The 18,817-nt window shown below is 34.5% G+C and overlaps 1 protein-coding gene across 9 annotated transcripts in view; it reads right to left on the bottom strand.

Moving 5' to 3' along the window:
* LOC128993433 (monocarboxylate transporter 2-like) overlaps nucleotides 1-18,817 on the bottom strand; it is a 534,836-nt gene that overhangs the window by 13,537 nt on the left and 502,482 nt on the right. For 8 of the 9 annotated variants that reach the window (XM_054417323.1, XM_054417326.1, XM_054417327.1 and 5 more), the window contains 3 exons: nucleotides 4,125-4,310; nucleotides 1,289-1,436; nucleotides 240-516 (listed from right to left, as the gene is read on the bottom strand). In XM_054417323.1, the coding sequence (XP_054273298.1) occupies nucleotides 240-516; nucleotides 1,289-1,436; nucleotides 4,125-4,310 (611 nt within the window). Of the gene's footprint in view, nucleotides 1-239; nucleotides 517-1,288; nucleotides 1,437-4,124; nucleotides 4,311-5,366; nucleotides 5,532-18,817 lie in introns of those variants that run through there. The other variant, XM_054417328.1, reaches the window with a different exon arrangement.

The following is an 18,817-nucleotide window of genomic DNA, read 5'->3' as shown; positions in this document are numbered from 1 at the left end:
TTGAGCGTTAAATTCCTTAGTACCCATATTCATGAAAAATATTTAAATATTTTCTTTAGAGTTATAAATGATCAGAAAACAAAATGGGTAGTATAAAAGATTTTAAGAAATAATTTTTATGAATCGTTTTGTTCTGGGAGAATAAAATATAAATATAATAGGTTACTTTCTTCCACAATGTTTGGTAGGTACCATACATCTTTTGTATATTATTAAAATAATACACAGCTATAACCAACCAGATAGAATATCGGTGTGTTGATTCCAAATGCGCTGATACCAGTTGAGACAAGCAGTATCCTAACTGTCTTGCTCCGGAGAGTGCTGAAGTCGAAGAATGGAGGTCGGTCGTCTGTTTTGTTCTTGTCTTTGATTTTACGTTTTTGGTTTTTTAGATGCAGGATGGCGCGGCGCTGAGGGTGATAGAGAGAGGCAGACCTGTAGAAGGTGCCCAGGAAGAAGGTGAGGAAAACTGTGACGGTGACCAACTGCAGACCCAACCTCCAGCCGATGGCACTGCAACCAGAAAAATACAAGGTTATGTGGTGAGGAGGAAGAGACAGCTGTTACTTAATCTTTGACTGTCAAAGGTTTATAACAAAAGAAAAAAAAGATATTTCAGGGATTGATAAGAAGACCTTCAATTGAAAAATAATACTTTTTTGGATATTATTGACAGTATAGCAAATAGAATACACCTATTAATAAAAAGTACGAGTAAACGATTAAGCCTCTAAAACTTAATCGTTGTTTCAAATGACTATTGCAGACATTTTCTACCACCAATCCGTTAAAAAATACAACAAGCTGCTATACCCCTTCTTTGCAATGGGAAGAGTGCAGAAGGGAACAAAATGCTGTTCACTCGATCTGCTGCATGAAATAGTTAAACATACATTTTTCATTTTACTAAACATGAATTAAATTTACCACTTAGTGTTGTAAGATTTGTTTTTTATATTAAATATTGGGCTTAAATGCTCTAGGCAACCATTTCTATATATATGTGGCCCTTATGTGCGCTTAAAACTACCGTAACTCTATGATGTGAATTTGAAAAGATAAACTTATTATTAAAAGTGTAGATCTACTTACTTTTAAACGTACTTATATTTTATGCCAATAGCCCAAAAAGAAATCTAACAACATACCTTAGTGTAGCAATAAAATCAATTGATTTAAATTACAGATGTTTTACCTTAATTCTTAAATTTTAGTCAAACCTGTTCACCTGCTGAACAGCTTGAAGACATATTTTTATAAATTAAATAAATTTCCATTTACATACTTCATAGCCCCTTTGATGAAGGAAGACATGACTGCGATCCCGAGCCCGCTGCCTGACACGATGAATATCTCCACAAACTCCCTTCTCCTCTTGAAGTACTGAGCAACCATCAGCGTAGAACAGTCCCTGGTCATGCTCACTCCGACACCTACAGCATGACGATGCAGTTTATCACGTATAGTTGGTAACATACCACTAAACATTTCTATTCATGAATTGAATATTTTGATTTATCTTAAGTATCCCAGCTGAAATTATCAACAAAAGGATAAGTATCATTATAATCATCAATTGAGATGGGACGCCACTTTAGGTGAGTATTTTAATACAAATAATTCAACTATATGAGCAAAGGATAAGTATGAATACTTATTCCATCCCATGGTTTAGTAATATTGTTTTATCCAAGCATAGACGTGTAATTAATGAGGTTAAATATAGACCTAGAGCTTCATACTACGGTGGTGTTTTACCAGAGAAACACCTCTAGCCTAAGTGAAATACATATGATTTATTGTGTGTTAAAATAATGTGTGGAATTCACTACAATCTCTAACTGTGGGGAATACCAGGTTCAAGTTTTAGGAAATTTGTATAATGAAAATAGACCTAGTTGAATTGAACCCCGGACAGACGGCCCTGTAATCAATTAATTACTAATTCCACTCGTAGTCTATATGCTAAGTTTTAATAAAACCAGCCTAAAAGTACAGCTATAGTAAACTATAACATATTTTATGCCAAACTACTCGTAGTTATCGAATATGTAAAAAACCAAGGAAGAAAATATTAATGTGAAGTAGCACTATCTGTGAGTGACCCATTCTAAGAGTGTTTCATTACTGTAGATAAAAAAAAATGTGCTACATATGCTTTAATGTAAAGTAATATCTACCATAAAAACCTAATGCCATGCAAGTGTTATCAAATTCTTAAAATTTAAAATGTCCAAGAGATCATAAAATGTTTTAAAAAATTAATTAATAATCATATTTTACTAATTTATGCAAATCAAACAATAAATAATATTGATTAACTCAAAGTGATTAAGACCAAACTGGATCTCCAGCAAAGGCACTAATTACACGACAAAACTATTACGGCAGAGGCGAAAGTCAATAGGTCTAATGCGAGGCACATTTAAAGTTCTCTTGTATTCAGGGCAAAGCTTCACTAAGAACGTAACGGGCTAATGTCCAGTCAACCCGGCTTTCTATAGTAGACTTGTTTAACATGCATGCCTGCACTCTTCGCTTGTAACGGCCGGTGTGAAACACATTTAGTGCTGTTGCTGTCGTACGATGTGGATTGATTGTTCAAACAAGGCCGGAAAGTGTCGATGTTTTGTAACTGTTGATAGTAAACACGCGTTTTGTAATCATATCATTTGATTAAGAAGACACAATGTTTTAGAAATGCATGGTGTTCAAAAAGTAATGCACCCATTTGGTGAAGTCCCTGCCACTACAAACTTTGGACGGAGAACACTGATAATAATTTTTCGTGAAGAATATCACTCCAAGTTTTGTTTTAGAGCAATTAACGTTTTTGTGCAACAGGAAGGCCGTTGGTTTCCGAAGACTATGAAATGAAATGAAAAATCATTTATTTACACAAGCAAAGTTAGGGCGACATGGCCTTTTCTTACACTTAACCTGTAATTTAAAATATAAATATATATTATAATATAAATATTTTAACAGAATCAGCTTATACAATAACACAAAACAGAAATCATAGATACAGAAACTTTTATCAAAAATCTGTAAATTTTAAAAATACTTACACACACATACATTCATACAAGTCAGCGACCGCCATGCGCACAAGCCCCTACGACAAACCTACCATGGTCATACGTTCAAAATAGAGATTTATGTTAAAGATTTATTTATCAGAGACTATGTAAAAGAAATCCGCATTTCGTGTTCACATAGTCCAAGACGTCAGTTTCTTTTAGGTTTTGAAAACTAGTTTTCTTCGAGAAAATCAGGGATGTCGTTCACCTAGGCAGAGAGAGTGGTCCAGGCTGTGGGGTCTGTGACTCCAGTAATGTTGTCAAAAATGTGGGAAGAGATTTTCGATTTGATCATTTGATCTATGTCGAGCAAGAAACGTAGTTCAAATCAAACTTTTATAATGTACAGAAAACTTTGTAAACTATTTGGCTTTAAAGTGGAATCGTTGCTTTCTCGACACTCGGTATTCCTACCTGGATTTGGATATGTTTCAGTTTTGTTAACACTCTACAGACTTTACCCAGGTATCGTTATCATTACTTTGAGTTTACGGTGCAAATTTTAGACTAACGCGATTGTATAATCAATAATACATTTGTGTAGCTTTAAAACTGACTAAGACCCGTTGAGTCAATCTTTGAACTAGGCTATAAAATAGCTACTGACCTTTCTCAGAATAAGATTTTGCGACTCTCAATCCAGTATATCTATGGAAGACGCACGTTTTGACCTTTAGGTCATCTTCTGCTCCGCTGTTGCACTAGGTTATTCCATACTTAGTTGCATTGTTAACCTAGTGCAACAGCGGAGCAGAAGATGACCTAAAGGTCAAAACGTGCGTCCTCCATAGATATACTGGATTGATTGACGTAAGTTGTAATTATTAATTTAAACATCAATCCGTTTGCTACAAATCAATCATGATTTAACCGAGTATTTAAAGGCACAAGTGAGTTGTATGAGTGGGATTTCAGATTACGTCTGGTGGTCTTTGGTCGGGATCATCGATTAAACACCCAAGGACTGAAAGGGCACCCAATTCAATTTAGCTAATCCGGTAAAACACTTTTAACAATTGCAATAGTAGGTTGACGTACCAACGATAGTGCCGTAGCTGAAGAAGAGTTGATGGAACTGAGAGGCAAAGGATGTGAAGAGACATCCCAGTGCAGTGACCAGCCCTCCCATTACTGCTGTGAGCCGAGTGGACTTGCGGCGACAGAAGGCTATGGTGACCGGTGACACCAGCAGAGCTACTGCAGTAGACATAGCTCCCACCCAACCTACAACATGGACATTTCCTTCGTTACCTACTAACAAAACGAGCAAATTGGTACTGAATGCATACTATCAATAATAATATCAATTATTTGGTATCAATAATAATATACATGGCTGGTTAGTTGTGTCAGGTATAGTATTATTAATCACAAGGCCTTAAGTAACTCGTGACTACAAACTTAAGTGTAACGTCCGACCGAGGTCGGAAAATGAGCGTCGAGCGAAAATCCACTTTTGGCCTGTTTACCAAGAACTATTTTCATCAGCAAAATTAGCGTATCAGTTCGCAAGTTATGAAACAGCGGATGCTTCCGACTTCAGCTGATTTTTTAAACTCAAATATAGAAATAACTACTACCCACACTACTACCAATAGTATTTGCATCACTAGGGCACCACCTAAAATTACCTATCAATCGACGTGCCTATAAAGAGTTATGTTTGTTTTTGTAAACTACTCAGAATAGTTCTACTGATAACATAGTCTGGCAATGCACGCTTCAAACCCAAACGAATGCTTTTTTCATCAAGGCGTATGCACCAATAAATTAAGGTTTGAAACGATCGCGTAGAGACGTAACGCGAACAAATTTATGTACCTATCTGTTTATTGTTATTTCATTGTTATTTATATTGTTCATTTTTATTTCATTGTTATTTGCATTGTTTATTGTTCTCACTAAAATATTTATCATGTTATTGTTATTTCATTGTTATTTATATTATTTATTGTTTTCTAGGTTAGTACATGTGCCATTTATTGTATACATATCTTCGTTATTCATTCAACTATGTATTTGCTTATCGTTACTCAGTTCTTTCTTTGTCCAAGTTTTTCACATGTACTTACTCTTATTATTGTTACATTTGACACTTCTTTCATTGTTATTATTATGGATTATCTAGTCATAATGAGCAATTTACTGTAAAATTGGTGTAAATCCGTTGGCAAATAAATAAATAAAACGCTTACCAACGTTTTTCTATTTCAGTCTGTAAGGTGCAAAATTTTAAGGGGGTTAAAAACGTACTACGAATAAATGAACATTAGAACTTACCCGATTTTTTACCACAATAGCCTACTCCTAGGCCTATGTGTTGGCCATAGCTTGGGCTATGGGCCAAAGAACGTAGGCCTATTTTTATTCACAGTGAAGTACACAAACACATCCACAACTACATATTTATTCATAATAGCACTTCGTTTGTCATAATAAAGTTAAACCGGCCGATTTTACAGGATATTTAACGCCGCCGACGACATAACCCCAAACTGGTGTTTATTTGTTGACAGACGACAGACGAAACTAGACGGGTCTGACTTAGGGGAGGTACGAATGAGGCATTTAGTTCAAAATTCCTCCGTGAACAGCGCTGTAGTATAGAGCATTTTGGCAATGACGAAGGTTTACTAATCGCAAAAATAGTTCTGTTCATAAAATAAAATTATAAATGTCTCAAATTTAATTTTATTATTTTTTAATTATAAAATTAAACTATCATAACCTAACCGAACTAACCAAACTTGCTGATAAAGAAATAATATAACAAAAGTTTAGTAATCGGAAAAATAATTCTGGTTATTAAATAAAACTAGAATTTGCTCAATTAAAATTTTATAATGACTTAAAATGAAACTGTAATAACCGAACCAAACCAACCAAACTTGCTGATAATAAAAAAATCTTGGACAAAAAGTTAACGCTACCAGTAGGATTCGAACCCGGGACCTACAGTATATCAGCCCGGCACGCTAACCATTAGACCACCGAGACCGATGGTTACTGGCCGTTTTGTTACGGTAATGGCGTTCTCTCAGCTAATAAGAAGCCCACAGCTGTCATCGTAGCCTCTTCTATACCTCCCCTGAGTAAATACCAAACTAGACCAGCTCAACACAACAACACAACAACAAGTGAAGTTGCGAATTGCGAGCGATCGCGATCAGCTGATGTCTAGTAGTACTTGAGTTCGCCGCTTGAGCGCGTAAGCCTCGAGCGGGCAGGAAAGGAACGAAGGATTTTATTTTACTCCAAGTCCAAGCCAAGACAGGATTATTCGTTCGTACGTCACGTCGTCTTCGAAGTAACTTCGACGTTACATGTACGCTCGTACGATAATCGACACGACTGTACGATTTTGTTACGAAGGTTTGCTAGCATATTTAGTTAGGACCTTGTCACGTTTTACGTTATTTTCATTTCACGCAATTCTTAATCTATTATTCATATTCGCTTTATTAAAGTCCCGATTCGAATTGTCTAAATTTAATAACTTAACTTGAGTCTTGACCCGCCAGTTCCTGCCTGCCAGTGACTAGCGGTGGATATCTTTCGGTTCGGTTAAATTAATTTGCTACGAAATTACGTTTATTCTGTTAGTTTACTTAAATTATTCTAGACAATTCGTCGTTTAATACCCCGAGACTTGTCGTCTGAGTTCTAAACCCCGTCTTTGGCGGGTGAAAGAATCAAGTCTTGGGAGCAGCTGAGTTGAATAATCAGCTACGAAAATTAATACTAAATTTATTTTAAACCATATCACGATAAATTATCCGTTCAGTTATATTAATTAGGCCCCGGCGACTCTGTAGGAATTGTTTTACCTTACATTCGATATTAGATCGATTACCAACGTCTTTAACTAATTAGTTGCATTTTAATACGATTTACATAACATTGGCTAAGATTGCATACTCGTCGGCCCTACAGAGTCATTCCAAAGGTTAGGCAAAATTTAACAAAACACTTTAACGAAGCTAAGGATGATATATAGCTCCAACTGAGCGTCTGCAGGATTTCCTGAACGTTTCCTGAGCTCTGAGCCTTCGATTAAAATTTCAATAAATTGACCAGTCAAAGCCGTGCCAACTTCGTATCGACCCCTGGATTTTTCTCGGCTCCTTCTGAGCACTCCGGGGAAGAAATTTGAGTTTGGCCGGTTCTAGGGGTAGGCCTAGCCTGACTTATGTGAATACTAGTTTATTCCTTCCCCTAGAATTTTGCGCCACAAGTCTTTCAATTTCAATTATGAAACTTGACGCTGCAATCACGTTGAGTTCTGTTTTCACATAACTGATGTCTTGTTACGTCATTCCAACGGTACAGGGGAAGAAAAGACGTGAATTCAAATTGATAAATTTACTTATTATTATTTAGATTCTTATGCCACGTTTTGGCAAATCATTTAATAGACAAATCCAGAGTAAATTATAGCCTATGTGGTGTAAATTTTAAAACTTATAAAAGTATTATAATTTGACAACTATAAAACATATAGGAACCACCAAAAACTATTACATCTATTTTAGTTTACTGAATTAAGGATTGTAATTGTATAACCGTATGAGCCAAATTAACTACTCGAGGCCTTGTAAAAGCCTCTGGAATTGTGTTTTATGTAATCAATAATGTTTTACAGATAAATAAACAAGGTACATATTCCGTGCACGAATCATCACATGGCATAGACAAAATGTTAATTAAAATACGTAATTGAAAAGGTTTTTTTTCTGGACAGAAATGTTATTGAAATGTAGAGATGATAAAATCTGACTCACTTGGGCCGCGGCGCCTCGTAGGCCCATCTGATACGGAGATTGATGTGTTTCAAGATATTTCCTCCTCGACTCTGGAGAGCATTCCTTAGTCGTTTAGGCTCAGACGTTGTGAAAAATAACGAAATAAGGAGTTGTGCTGACTTTCGTGGATGGTTTTAGGAGACGTACAAACATAGTAGGGACCGGAACTACTTGCATTAATTTTATTTTCTAAGGTGAACATTTCAAGTTATAGTACTCAAGAGAAGTTTGAACAGTTATTATAAGAGTCTTACTAGAGCAAAACAATGTGTGTTTACCTAAAATGTTTAAAGTCAGTTTTAAAAGTATATAATAAGAACTCATAATATTTTAAGGGTTAATCTAAAGTAAAATGTTTTACTGAAATTTAAACTGTGTTAGTTTTACATCGACTTTTTGATACTAAATTGACATCCCATATACCTTGACCAGCTAATGTTGATATTCAAGTAGAGCTAGGTACTCACGTGCTACAGTGAAACTATTAATTAGTTTTCAATACTGTGATAGTTAATATGCCAAACAAGATACTACAGTTTACAATAAGCTGTTCACTCAGTTTGATTGGGTAAGAATGGTGTTGATTTAGTAATACAGGGTTAATAAAAAGTCTGGAGGCCCCATGTAATTTTTTAACGGCACAAACTAGAAAAACTAAACTCTCCGCACCTTTATGGCATGTTATGAAGTTCTTTTTGGGCATAACCGCCACTTTGTGTACATCCCCAAAATGGGGGATTTTGGTGAAAACTCAAAAAATTCGGCTACGTCCAAATTCACCAACATTTTTGGGGTCGTTTCTAATGTCCAAATTCACCAACTTTCTACCTGGAGCAGGCACGATATTTCTTCCGGCGGGAGGGGAAGGAATTCCGAATAGTTTGCCCTCGCCTGCTCCGTCTCGTCTCGGCGAGAGTGTACTGCTTAGCCCTAATAGTACTGTTTAAGCTGTGATTGTTTCAGGCAGCTTTAGGTTAGGTTAGGTTAGGTTAGTAGGTTAGGTTTGTTTAGGTTAGGTTAGGTTAAGTTAGGTTAGGTTAGGTTACAGTACACTCTCGCCGAGACGAGACGGAGCAGGCGATGGCAAACTATTCGGAGGGAATTCCTTCCCCGCCCGCCGGGAGAAATATCGTACCTGCTAAAGGTAGAAAGTTGGTGAATTTGGACATTAAAACGACCCCAAAAAAGTTGGTACCCTAAATTTGGACCTGCCAAAAATTCAAACGGTAAGACCCATCGAGTGACCCCTCATTTTGAAGGTCGTGATAAAAGAAAACTAACATGAGAGGTCTCTATCTTAAGGCATTAAATTGAAATCCTTAGAAGGATCTTTCAGATTTCCAAAGATTTTAATTGAATGCCACATTTTACTGGGTTAAGATAGATACGTCTAGTTTGCGTTGTTAGTTTTCTTTACCACGACCTTTTAAAATGTGGGGTCGCTAGATGGGTCTCACCGTTTGCAATTTTTTAGTTTTCCCAGAAATCTTCCATTTTGGGGATGTACACGAAGTGGCGGGTATGCCCAAAAACTTCATAACATGCAATACAGGTGTGCGGAGTGTAGTTTCTCTAGTACGAGCCGTTAAACAAGTTACAGGGGGTCTCCAGACTTTTTAGTATATGGTCCAATGTGTGAAGAAGGAGTATGGAGTATCCGCCACAACTGAATTACGAGAATCATTCTTAGTCTCTCAGAAAGAGACGAGTATGAAAACCAAGGGCTAGGTGATGGGATCAATTCCGGAAAGATATGGGGACAATGAGGCTTGTAGATAATGATTCGGGGGTCTGAAAGAATTGACGACAACGTGTTGGCGAGGCCAAGTACCAGTTTGGGCACAAGTGGCCATGTCAGTCAGTAAGTAAGTAAAAATGGTGTTGTACAAAATATAAATCTTTAATTTAAAACCGCACTCACTATCAAAGAATCACTTTAACCACGATAATTACCATTTCGTAACTACTACAACTTCGACATGGGAATAAAATGTCTGGTTACTAAAATCAGAAAAGTTATTTAACTATAGTAAGTTGAACAAGTTTGATTCCTCTTAAAAAAGGGAGCAAGCGCATGTCCAACGGTTAGTTCCGAGCTCTGAGCTCAAGTATAAATATACTTGAGCCCGAGGCACGGGGCGGGGCTCCTGGGCTCGATCTCGGCACACCAGAACAGCCCAACAGCTGTTGCTGCTTTGATAGTAATCAGCTGATGTCAGTGGCGGACCGGGCTGCAGGGTTTACGGTAGAGATTGGCTCACATTCTCTGGTCCGTCGAGAAACGGAAGTATACAGTTCTGTATCTGCTTAACATAATCCTATAAAAAAGATGGGACATTCCAGAAAAGAATTTATGGCAAAAGTGATAGTAGGTGTTTTTAAATGTCGACGTCTTTTTTAATGGGTGTATTGCTGATTTATAGAACGACAACACCATTACTAGACGCCCATTCCCAAATAACTGTATCGTAGTTGATTCTAGAAACAGTTTACTAGATTGAAAAAAGTTAAACTTTGCTCTAAGAAACTCAATATTAATAATTTAATAGATTTGTTTTTGCTCTGCTCGGTTTTAATTTATCACGGATTCCAAATTGGTGTAGAGTTATGGCTCCGAAGATATTCCAAGTTATAAAGCCATTACATTGGATATTCTCTAATTGTTGCCCCAGTCCTTAATGCTTGTGGCGGAAAGTTGGCTAGGTCGTTAACACAGATGTTGCCATCGATCGTTCCAAACATCTAAATTGTTCAAAGTTTTTATACACTTTGCGAGATATATTACAGTTAAAGCACTTTAAACATTAATATATCACTGTATTTAAGTAAGTTATTCAATAAAATAATCACCATGTTAACTAAGTTGAACATTCAGTGAAGTATTAGCTTAAAAAGTAACAATTGAAGAAAACTAAAAAGCTTTTCCGATTTGCTTATTCTCTTACACGTTCATAACAATATAATCTTTCATTAATCCGGAAAAGGTTAATAATTGTGATCTCGGCGACAAAAAATTTACCATGCTATGGAAATGAGAATCATACATAGCGAATAGGGAAGAGGTATCTAAAACTATGGTTTACAATTTAAAATATACGATTAACTGTGTTAATTTTAGGGGAGTATGTACTTAAATATTATCATTAATAATATTCCTCACCTTATTTATATTTTAACGATTAGATTAAAAGTACTAATTTAGAGTATACATGTAAACTGAAACAAACTTCGAATTACCAAATCTTCCACAAAATAAGTGCAAGCAGATAAACCAATATAATTTTTTAAACAACATATTATTATTTATTGCTTGAAAATACTGTAACAGTGTTCTATACAGATCTCTTTTGTGCTGTAAGATGTGATTAATCTAAATTATTTTTAAATCCTAACTTAGAACATTTAAAACAATTTACGACTCTCATTAATCTTTTCTGAACCGTCTGAAACATTGCTCTTTAAACTTCCAGAACAAAACTGCAGTCAGTCATGTCTTAGACGGAATAAGTTGCCCTAGGTCGATTTTTCAATGTCTTGGAAAGAATGTCCTTGTTTAATCTTGCGTGTACAGTTTCCCAAGATCTTTTAGAAAGAAAAAAAAATTACACCAGCTATCTTCGTTATAACAAGAGTATGTGAATTATTCAATTAGGTTTTCATTTTCCTAGGTATTGTGTAGGCCTATTGGTACAAGTTTTAAAGGACTTAAAAATTATTACTAAGTATCGTGTACTGTAAAATCTGTATAACGTTTCAACATAGGTTATGCAAATTACTTTACACATTATACATATTGAAGTATGATAATATTTAACTCACAAGTAAACATTAGTATCAACTAGCTGTTACCCACGGGCTTCGCCCCGTTTGACTCCATTAGTATTAATAAAACTATCATTAGTATTGATTGGTTAAGTGAAGCTGAAATAAAAAAAAACTAAATTCAGTATCCTAATACAAACAAATAATCGCACTTGATTTTAATAAGGTAATACATTGATAGAATTACATACAATTAAGTAAAGCTGAGGTGTTTTTAACATTAGGTATATGGAAAGTTCCCTTTGGAAAGAAATCACGACCTTAGGGCCTTTGCAATTTATGAAATAATGGATAGTATTTTCCCTTGTCTGTGGTATTGCACAAGGTTTCTCGTCATTACGAACATTTTAAGTATATGGTTTTTGGGGGTGTGACTTGTAGTTTTCTCAAAAGTTCATGGGTACTTTGGGCTTTATGGATGTGTGTACACTTAGTACAGTATTTAGATACATGTATGTACTTAATAAAGATTAAACATTAATAAACTTAGTACCCAAATAAAATTATTTATTAAAATATTTACTGACTATAGTTTCGGCTCTAAGGCCATTTTCAAAGTAAAAAATACGTATACGAATATTCCAACCAGAGAAACATTATCTATATTGAAAAGAAACCTAATAAACCACAACAAATTATTAATGAAATAAATGATATTATCAAACTTACAGAGGTAACTGTTAAGCAAAATTACTTTAGTTATGATTCGTCTTTCTATCTACAAGAAGATGGTCTAAGGTTTACTTTGAAAATGGCCTTAGAGCCGAAACTATAGTCAGTAAATATTTTAATAAATAATTTTATTTGGGTACTAAGTTTATTAATGTTTAATCTTTATTTATATATAGTAGCCCTATTATTCTATTTTTCATATGTATGTACTTAGGCTATATACAGATATATATATATATTTAAATTTTAAATTTTTCTAAATTAAATTATACATTTGTATACCTGTTGTCTATTTACACAAAACGTTTGTCACTCTGAGTCCAACAATAAAGTCTAGTTTAAACCTGCAACTACTTTAGTTTCAAAACACTTTAACATGCATTTTGCTTATTGAAAATTATAAAACCGTTAAATCATTCTTGGTCATAAAAGTACTTGATTGTACTACAAACGAAACGTAGGTCTACACTACATACAAAGTAAAACAGTAACAGTTTTACGATCTAAAAGAAAGAGTTTATATTCGGAATGATAAAGTGCATTTTGCAGTTAACGAGTCTCTAAAAAATGTATAAAAGTTTCAATAAACCAGACGCGTTGTAAAACGGGGTTATTTTATCTCCAGAGCAAACTTGTTTCAATAAAACTCAAACTGAGTGTCTCCACTTATTGACTTTTAGTAAAAACGATATTTCTTATAAGGTTTATAAAAGAACATTTAAAAAAAAAACACAATAATTATATATTAACTGATTTATGAGTTGTATGACGAATTTGAACAAACAAAACTTTTGATGGATAGATAGTTTCGTGATATAATGACAGTTCTCGAAAGGTTCAACCTATACTATGCAATGAGAACCTACTGTAGCTATGCAATGAAAAAATGAGTGATTATTGGTTTAATTAATATTGTTACAACTGTAATTGAGTTTGACCACTTTACCGATCTCCATAATCTAAGCGTTTGGATAACCCAAATGTATAGTATATTACTTATGCTATGACTTATGATGCATTAGCTTGAACACACCCTCAAGAAAAAGGTTCGCCTATTCAACAGAATTTAGGGTCTCCTAACAACTATTCAGATCCATCTACAGTACGTCATAAAGACAACAATTCAACACAAACTCTACAATAACATTACATTTTCTACTGATTGAATCGGTTAAAATTATCCGATTGCACTAAAAACAGTCGGTCAAAATCATATGTAGGCTAAAGGAAGTAGTTAGCAGGGCATTAGACAAACAAATGAGAACAGAACATATCGCATGCATATTCAGGGACACCCTGGTTAGATGTAGTAAGTTGATGTGTAGTAGTCACTGATGCAATCTTTACAGCATAAAATTATCCGATAGCAATCTACTGGAGTTTGTGTTGTGTCTGCACGGTACTTAGTCTATTGCGAAGGGAGAGAGTTTTGAATGGGTTTTTTCACAGCAGAATATGTATGAACTGTATCATGCTATTAAATGAACGCTCTTTTTATTTTGTAAACGATTACCTAGTTAATAACTGTTAATTGATGGTGAAAAATATGTGCCGTAGACACCGGCTTTGTGGTTATAGCACAAACACTCCGTTCATCATGAACATGGTTAGAAATTGGTTGGGTTTAAAACCACGGTATTCTTATAAAAAAAAGAAACAAGAAGCTCATCACAATAATGTTAAGGAAATCATTATAATTTGTCTATGAATGATTCACTTTATAATTAACTGTACTGACCCATAACATATACATTGCGATAGTGCTGCAATGTTAACGGAATTTGTATTTAATAGCATGCAATATAAAATAAAAACTAACCTAAACAATCATAAATTTGAATAAATCGTAAAAGTAAAAACAAAATACTGTAAAACAATTGTATTGAAATTTCAACGAGTTAAATGTGAAAAGAAGATTAATTGGAATTATGTCAAAGAAATCTCATGCGATTTTCTTTTTGAGTAATCTATGTGAGATGTTTTCTCCCCAACAAAAGAAGCTTACGATAAGCTGCGCTCTGGTGTTTCAAAAACCAATTCTAGATAACTGTAATTGTTTTAGGCAACCTCGGCCGAACTACTCTCAGATACCTATCTAGTTTAGTGTAATGCATCTGAAAGCTGTTTCGTATTTCACATCATACAGTCTTTAAAACAACAATCTACAACTTATCTTACTTACGTAGTATATATCACATCCATGGCGAATTTTTTAGATAGAACATATTAAGTTGGGCCTTGAAAAAAGAAATTTTTTAATTTTTCAGCTCTACATATCATTAAAATTAATGAGTTTAACGTAGTAATGTTTAACAGAATCTATACGCATGTATTTTGTAAAATACGTAGGCTATATAAGTTAGTACAACTTAGTGATGTCAAAAAAGCGAACCAGTAAAACTTGCTGGAACTTACTGCAGTTCGTAACTAAAGCAATATCTGGAAGATTATATCAGGGAAACATGACCAAGCTTTTAACTTTTTAGACGAATTAAACCTCCAAGATATAAAATATAGTGAGTTTATCTTACGGTTATACATAAGCGCTTTTTAGTAGGTACTGTATTTTATTTAGATATAATATAGCAAAACTGGTCAAGATGATAAAACAGATTACTAGTATATAAAATCAACATTGTTAACAGGAAAAATTCATTACAAGGATTTATTCATAAGTCATCAAAAGACTTTACTAACCCTCACTCTCTTATTGTACTTTACACGTTTACAGAACAATGATCAGACCGATACTTGAATATGGCTCAACAATTTGGACACCTTATCAAGTGGGGCACCTGGAAATGCTTGCGAAAGTCCAAAAACACTTAATCAAGATGTTAGGATTCAAACTTGGTTTTCAATACTCCCAAACCTCAGTTTGTGACCTTGAGATACAATATAACCGTCAACCTCTTCGCATTAGACACAAGTTTCTGGATCTTCTCTTCTTATACAAACTTGTTAATGGTTTCATGGACTGCCCAGAACTTCTTAGTTGCATCAACTTCACTGCACCAAGAGAAACACGCTCTGAGTCCTTATTCAAACGGCAGTTCCTCCCAACATATTATGCCTACAACAGTGGGATATCTCGTCTACACCGGCTAGGGAGCGAAGTTGGAGCTGATGTCGACTTTTTTGGCATTTCAACTCACGTCTTCAGGTCGAGGATCATCCAGCTCTTTATCTAACTATTCTTGTATCCATCTAGTCATTAGTTACAGTAATTTTGTAATAGTATATTTCATTACTAGGATCGAAAGTGGCATTTTCCGTCGCGCGCTCAAGTTTTTGTGTGAGGCGAAGCCGAACACAGGGAACATCAATTTCACGTGCGAGGCGAAGCCGAGTATGTGAGAGCTATTTTCACGTACGAGGCGAAGCCGAGGACGGGAATAATGGAGCAAGTGCCGGATAATAACTTTCGGTACGAGTTATGAACGATACTTTTCATCACGACGCAAAAATATACAAACACAGAATAGCAGACCTCAGTAATATTACAACTATTTTATTTCTCAATTAATTTGATTGAACATCAAAATAAAATAAAATAAAATTTTCTAAGAGGAAACCTACGTATCATCTCAATACATTTTGTTTAAATTTCAAAATAAAAGAATAAAACAACTTTGAACAATACATACACCTGATTCAAATCGTTAAATTAAACCATTACAAAACACTAGCGCGCGTAGTGAATAAATATAGAACTAATTGAGAGCGAGGGAAAGTAAATTTAGAGCGAGGGAAAATCAGCTGATCGATTTTCCCTCACCCTAAATTAGAGCTTGGGAAACGACTACTTTCATTGATGTCAGCTGTTATCGAAAGTAGTTACTTTCGTTACGGAGTGATGAAAATTTTATTTATCCCCCTTTTGTTGTTGTTTTGCTGTTATTTTTTATCCCCGTTATTATGTCATCAGCTGTTTCTTGTTTCTCAATGTAGTCAGGCTTTAAATCATCAGGCGTCCTATTAATTTACCTTTTCGGTTCTTCATTGTTTGTCAATATCATCCTAGATTGTAACGTCAAGCACTCACATTTACTTGTATTTTGTCAAAACTTTAGCTATTTATAATGTTATTACGTTCAAATCTCTTTATGCTTTTGTTATTGTTATATTATTTGTTATATTTGTCGTATATTTATTGTTATAGTTACTGTTGCTTTAGTAATTTTGTGATATATTAGAAACTAACATGTCAACATATCATGTAATTGCTGTAAAATAGTGTAGGCCTAACCGTGGAGAAGAAATAAGCAAATAAATAAATAATAGTAGGCCTAATTCCATCATAAGCACAAGTCGTAATGGAGATCGCATGCAATGCACAACGATGCCCTGCTTGGTTGTCAACATTTTATATTTTCAGATCATACAGAGACATAGAGATCATACAGATCATAACATTTTCAGAGATTCGGTAAAGTTGAATCTCTGACACAAAGTTCTTTGTTAAATGGTAAGTTTGCTTCTCCCAACTTCGTGTCGAGTTTGGAGATGTCAACAACCCAATTAGTTCCTGCAAACACGGATGTCACTAAAGAACGACAATGAAAATTACACGATTTGTATTTATGGGGAATATATTGACATAACCAGACTATCTTTATTTATTTAGTACTAGTATTTATTATTAATTGTTAGTATTTATTAGTACTAGTTAATGTCGAAGCCATAATTTAATTTTAGGGTTTCAGTTTTTTAGAAATTGAGATTCAAATTTTAAAAAGTGTAGCAGTCGACGCTAACATTCAGATCAGCGCAATCTGTAGGTGGCTCACATCAACTACAACGATTTTGATAAAAAACTGGATACAAATTTAACGTGGGGATCGAATGTGATGTCTAAGATTCTACTCTAGCTTTTGGTATAATATCATTTGCTTAACGTAACAGCTGTAAACATTCAGCGTTTTCGACACAAATTCAGCATTTGGATGAAAAGGAAATGACATACGTAGAATTTACTTATTTATACTAGTGTAATGCTATAATTATTGATACGTTCATTTATTCGGTAAAAGGATGAGAGTTTATTTAAATATACATAGTAAAATACTAGATGTTCTAAATGAATTTTTGAGCGGTCTTAAAATATTTAGTATGTTATAGTGCGATATAATTTGATATAAAAACAGCTGGCGGAATAAAAAAAATCTTTAAAACTATGAGGTTAGTTTATTTACTCCGTGATTTTGTCATTGATTATAGGAAATAAGTAAGATTCTATAACCATTGCTGTATACTAATCGAAGTTCACGAATCTTCAAAAGAAAGCTTATGAACATTATTTTACTACTATACTTTTTGAGGAAAGGTTGGGAAAATAACAATGATCAGATGTTTATAATTCGTCTTGGCAGCTTTTTCTTTACTATAAATTTTGAACTGCTTAAACTATGCTTGAATTAGTAATGGACACAATATACAGGGTGTTTTTTTAAAAACTTGCATCTTTATTTATGTAAAAACCGCAATAGATAGAAATATGCAGTTTGTGGGAATCATCTATTGACGTAGGGGGCCCAATTGTTTTGAATTCAACGTTACATTCACATTCCCCCCATTTCCCCCCCCTGCCCCCAACTTATTTTTTTTAAATAGCAAGGTACCGCTTGTGACATATCAAATGAAAGAGCATAAAAAAAGAAAATGTTTGATGAAAAAAAATTAAAAATCGGTTCATAAATTTGCGAGATATTTCCCCCCCCCCTTCCCCGGAACTTGATTTTTTTTAATAGCAAAGTACCCCTTGTGACATATCAAATGAAAGAGCATGAAAAAAGAAAATTTTTGGTGAAATTTATTTTTCATTTGATATGTCACAAGGGCGGGTACCTTGCTATTAAAAAACAAGTTATGGGTAGGGGAAAAAGGGGGGGATTATCTCACAAATTCATGAGCCGATTTAAAATTTTTTTCCACCAAAAATTTTCTTTTTTCATGCTCTTTCATTTGATATGTCACAAGGGGTACTTTGCTATTAAAAAAATAATCAAGTTCCGGGGAAGGAGGGGGGAAATATCTCGCAAATTTATGAACCGATTTTTTATTTTTTTTCATCAAACATTTTCTTTTTTCATGCTCTTTCATTTGATATGTCACAAGGGGTACCTTGCTATTAAAAAAAAATAAGTTGGGGGCAGGGGGGGAAAGGGGGGGAATGTGAATGTAACGTTGAATTCAAAACAATTGGGCCCCCTACTTCAATAGATGATTCCCGCAAACTGCATATTTCTATCTATTGCGGTTTTTACATAAATAAAGATGCAAGTTTTTTAAAAAACACCCTGTATACAGTTTTAATGGACTACTCGATTCCCTTACGTAGGACGGGCCAACAGCTCGTGTTTAGTTATTTCTAAATATAATCAATTTAAGAGTAATACATTACAACTGTTAGCTCATTACTGTAGACCAGTTTTG

Source organism: Macrosteles quadrilineatus, unplaced genomic scaffold (genome assembly GCF_028750875.1).
Source record: "Macrosteles quadrilineatus isolate MER2022 unplaced genomic scaffold, UCM_ALF_1.0 Scaffold_4__1_contigs__length_99947679, whole genome shotgun sequence".
Taxonomy (NCBI): Eukaryota; Metazoa; Arthropoda; class Insecta; order Hemiptera; family Cicadellidae; genus Macrosteles; species Macrosteles quadrilineatus.
The sequence above is the reverse complement of the archived record's forward strand: the minus strand, read 5'-3'. Positions and strand labels throughout refer to the sequence as shown.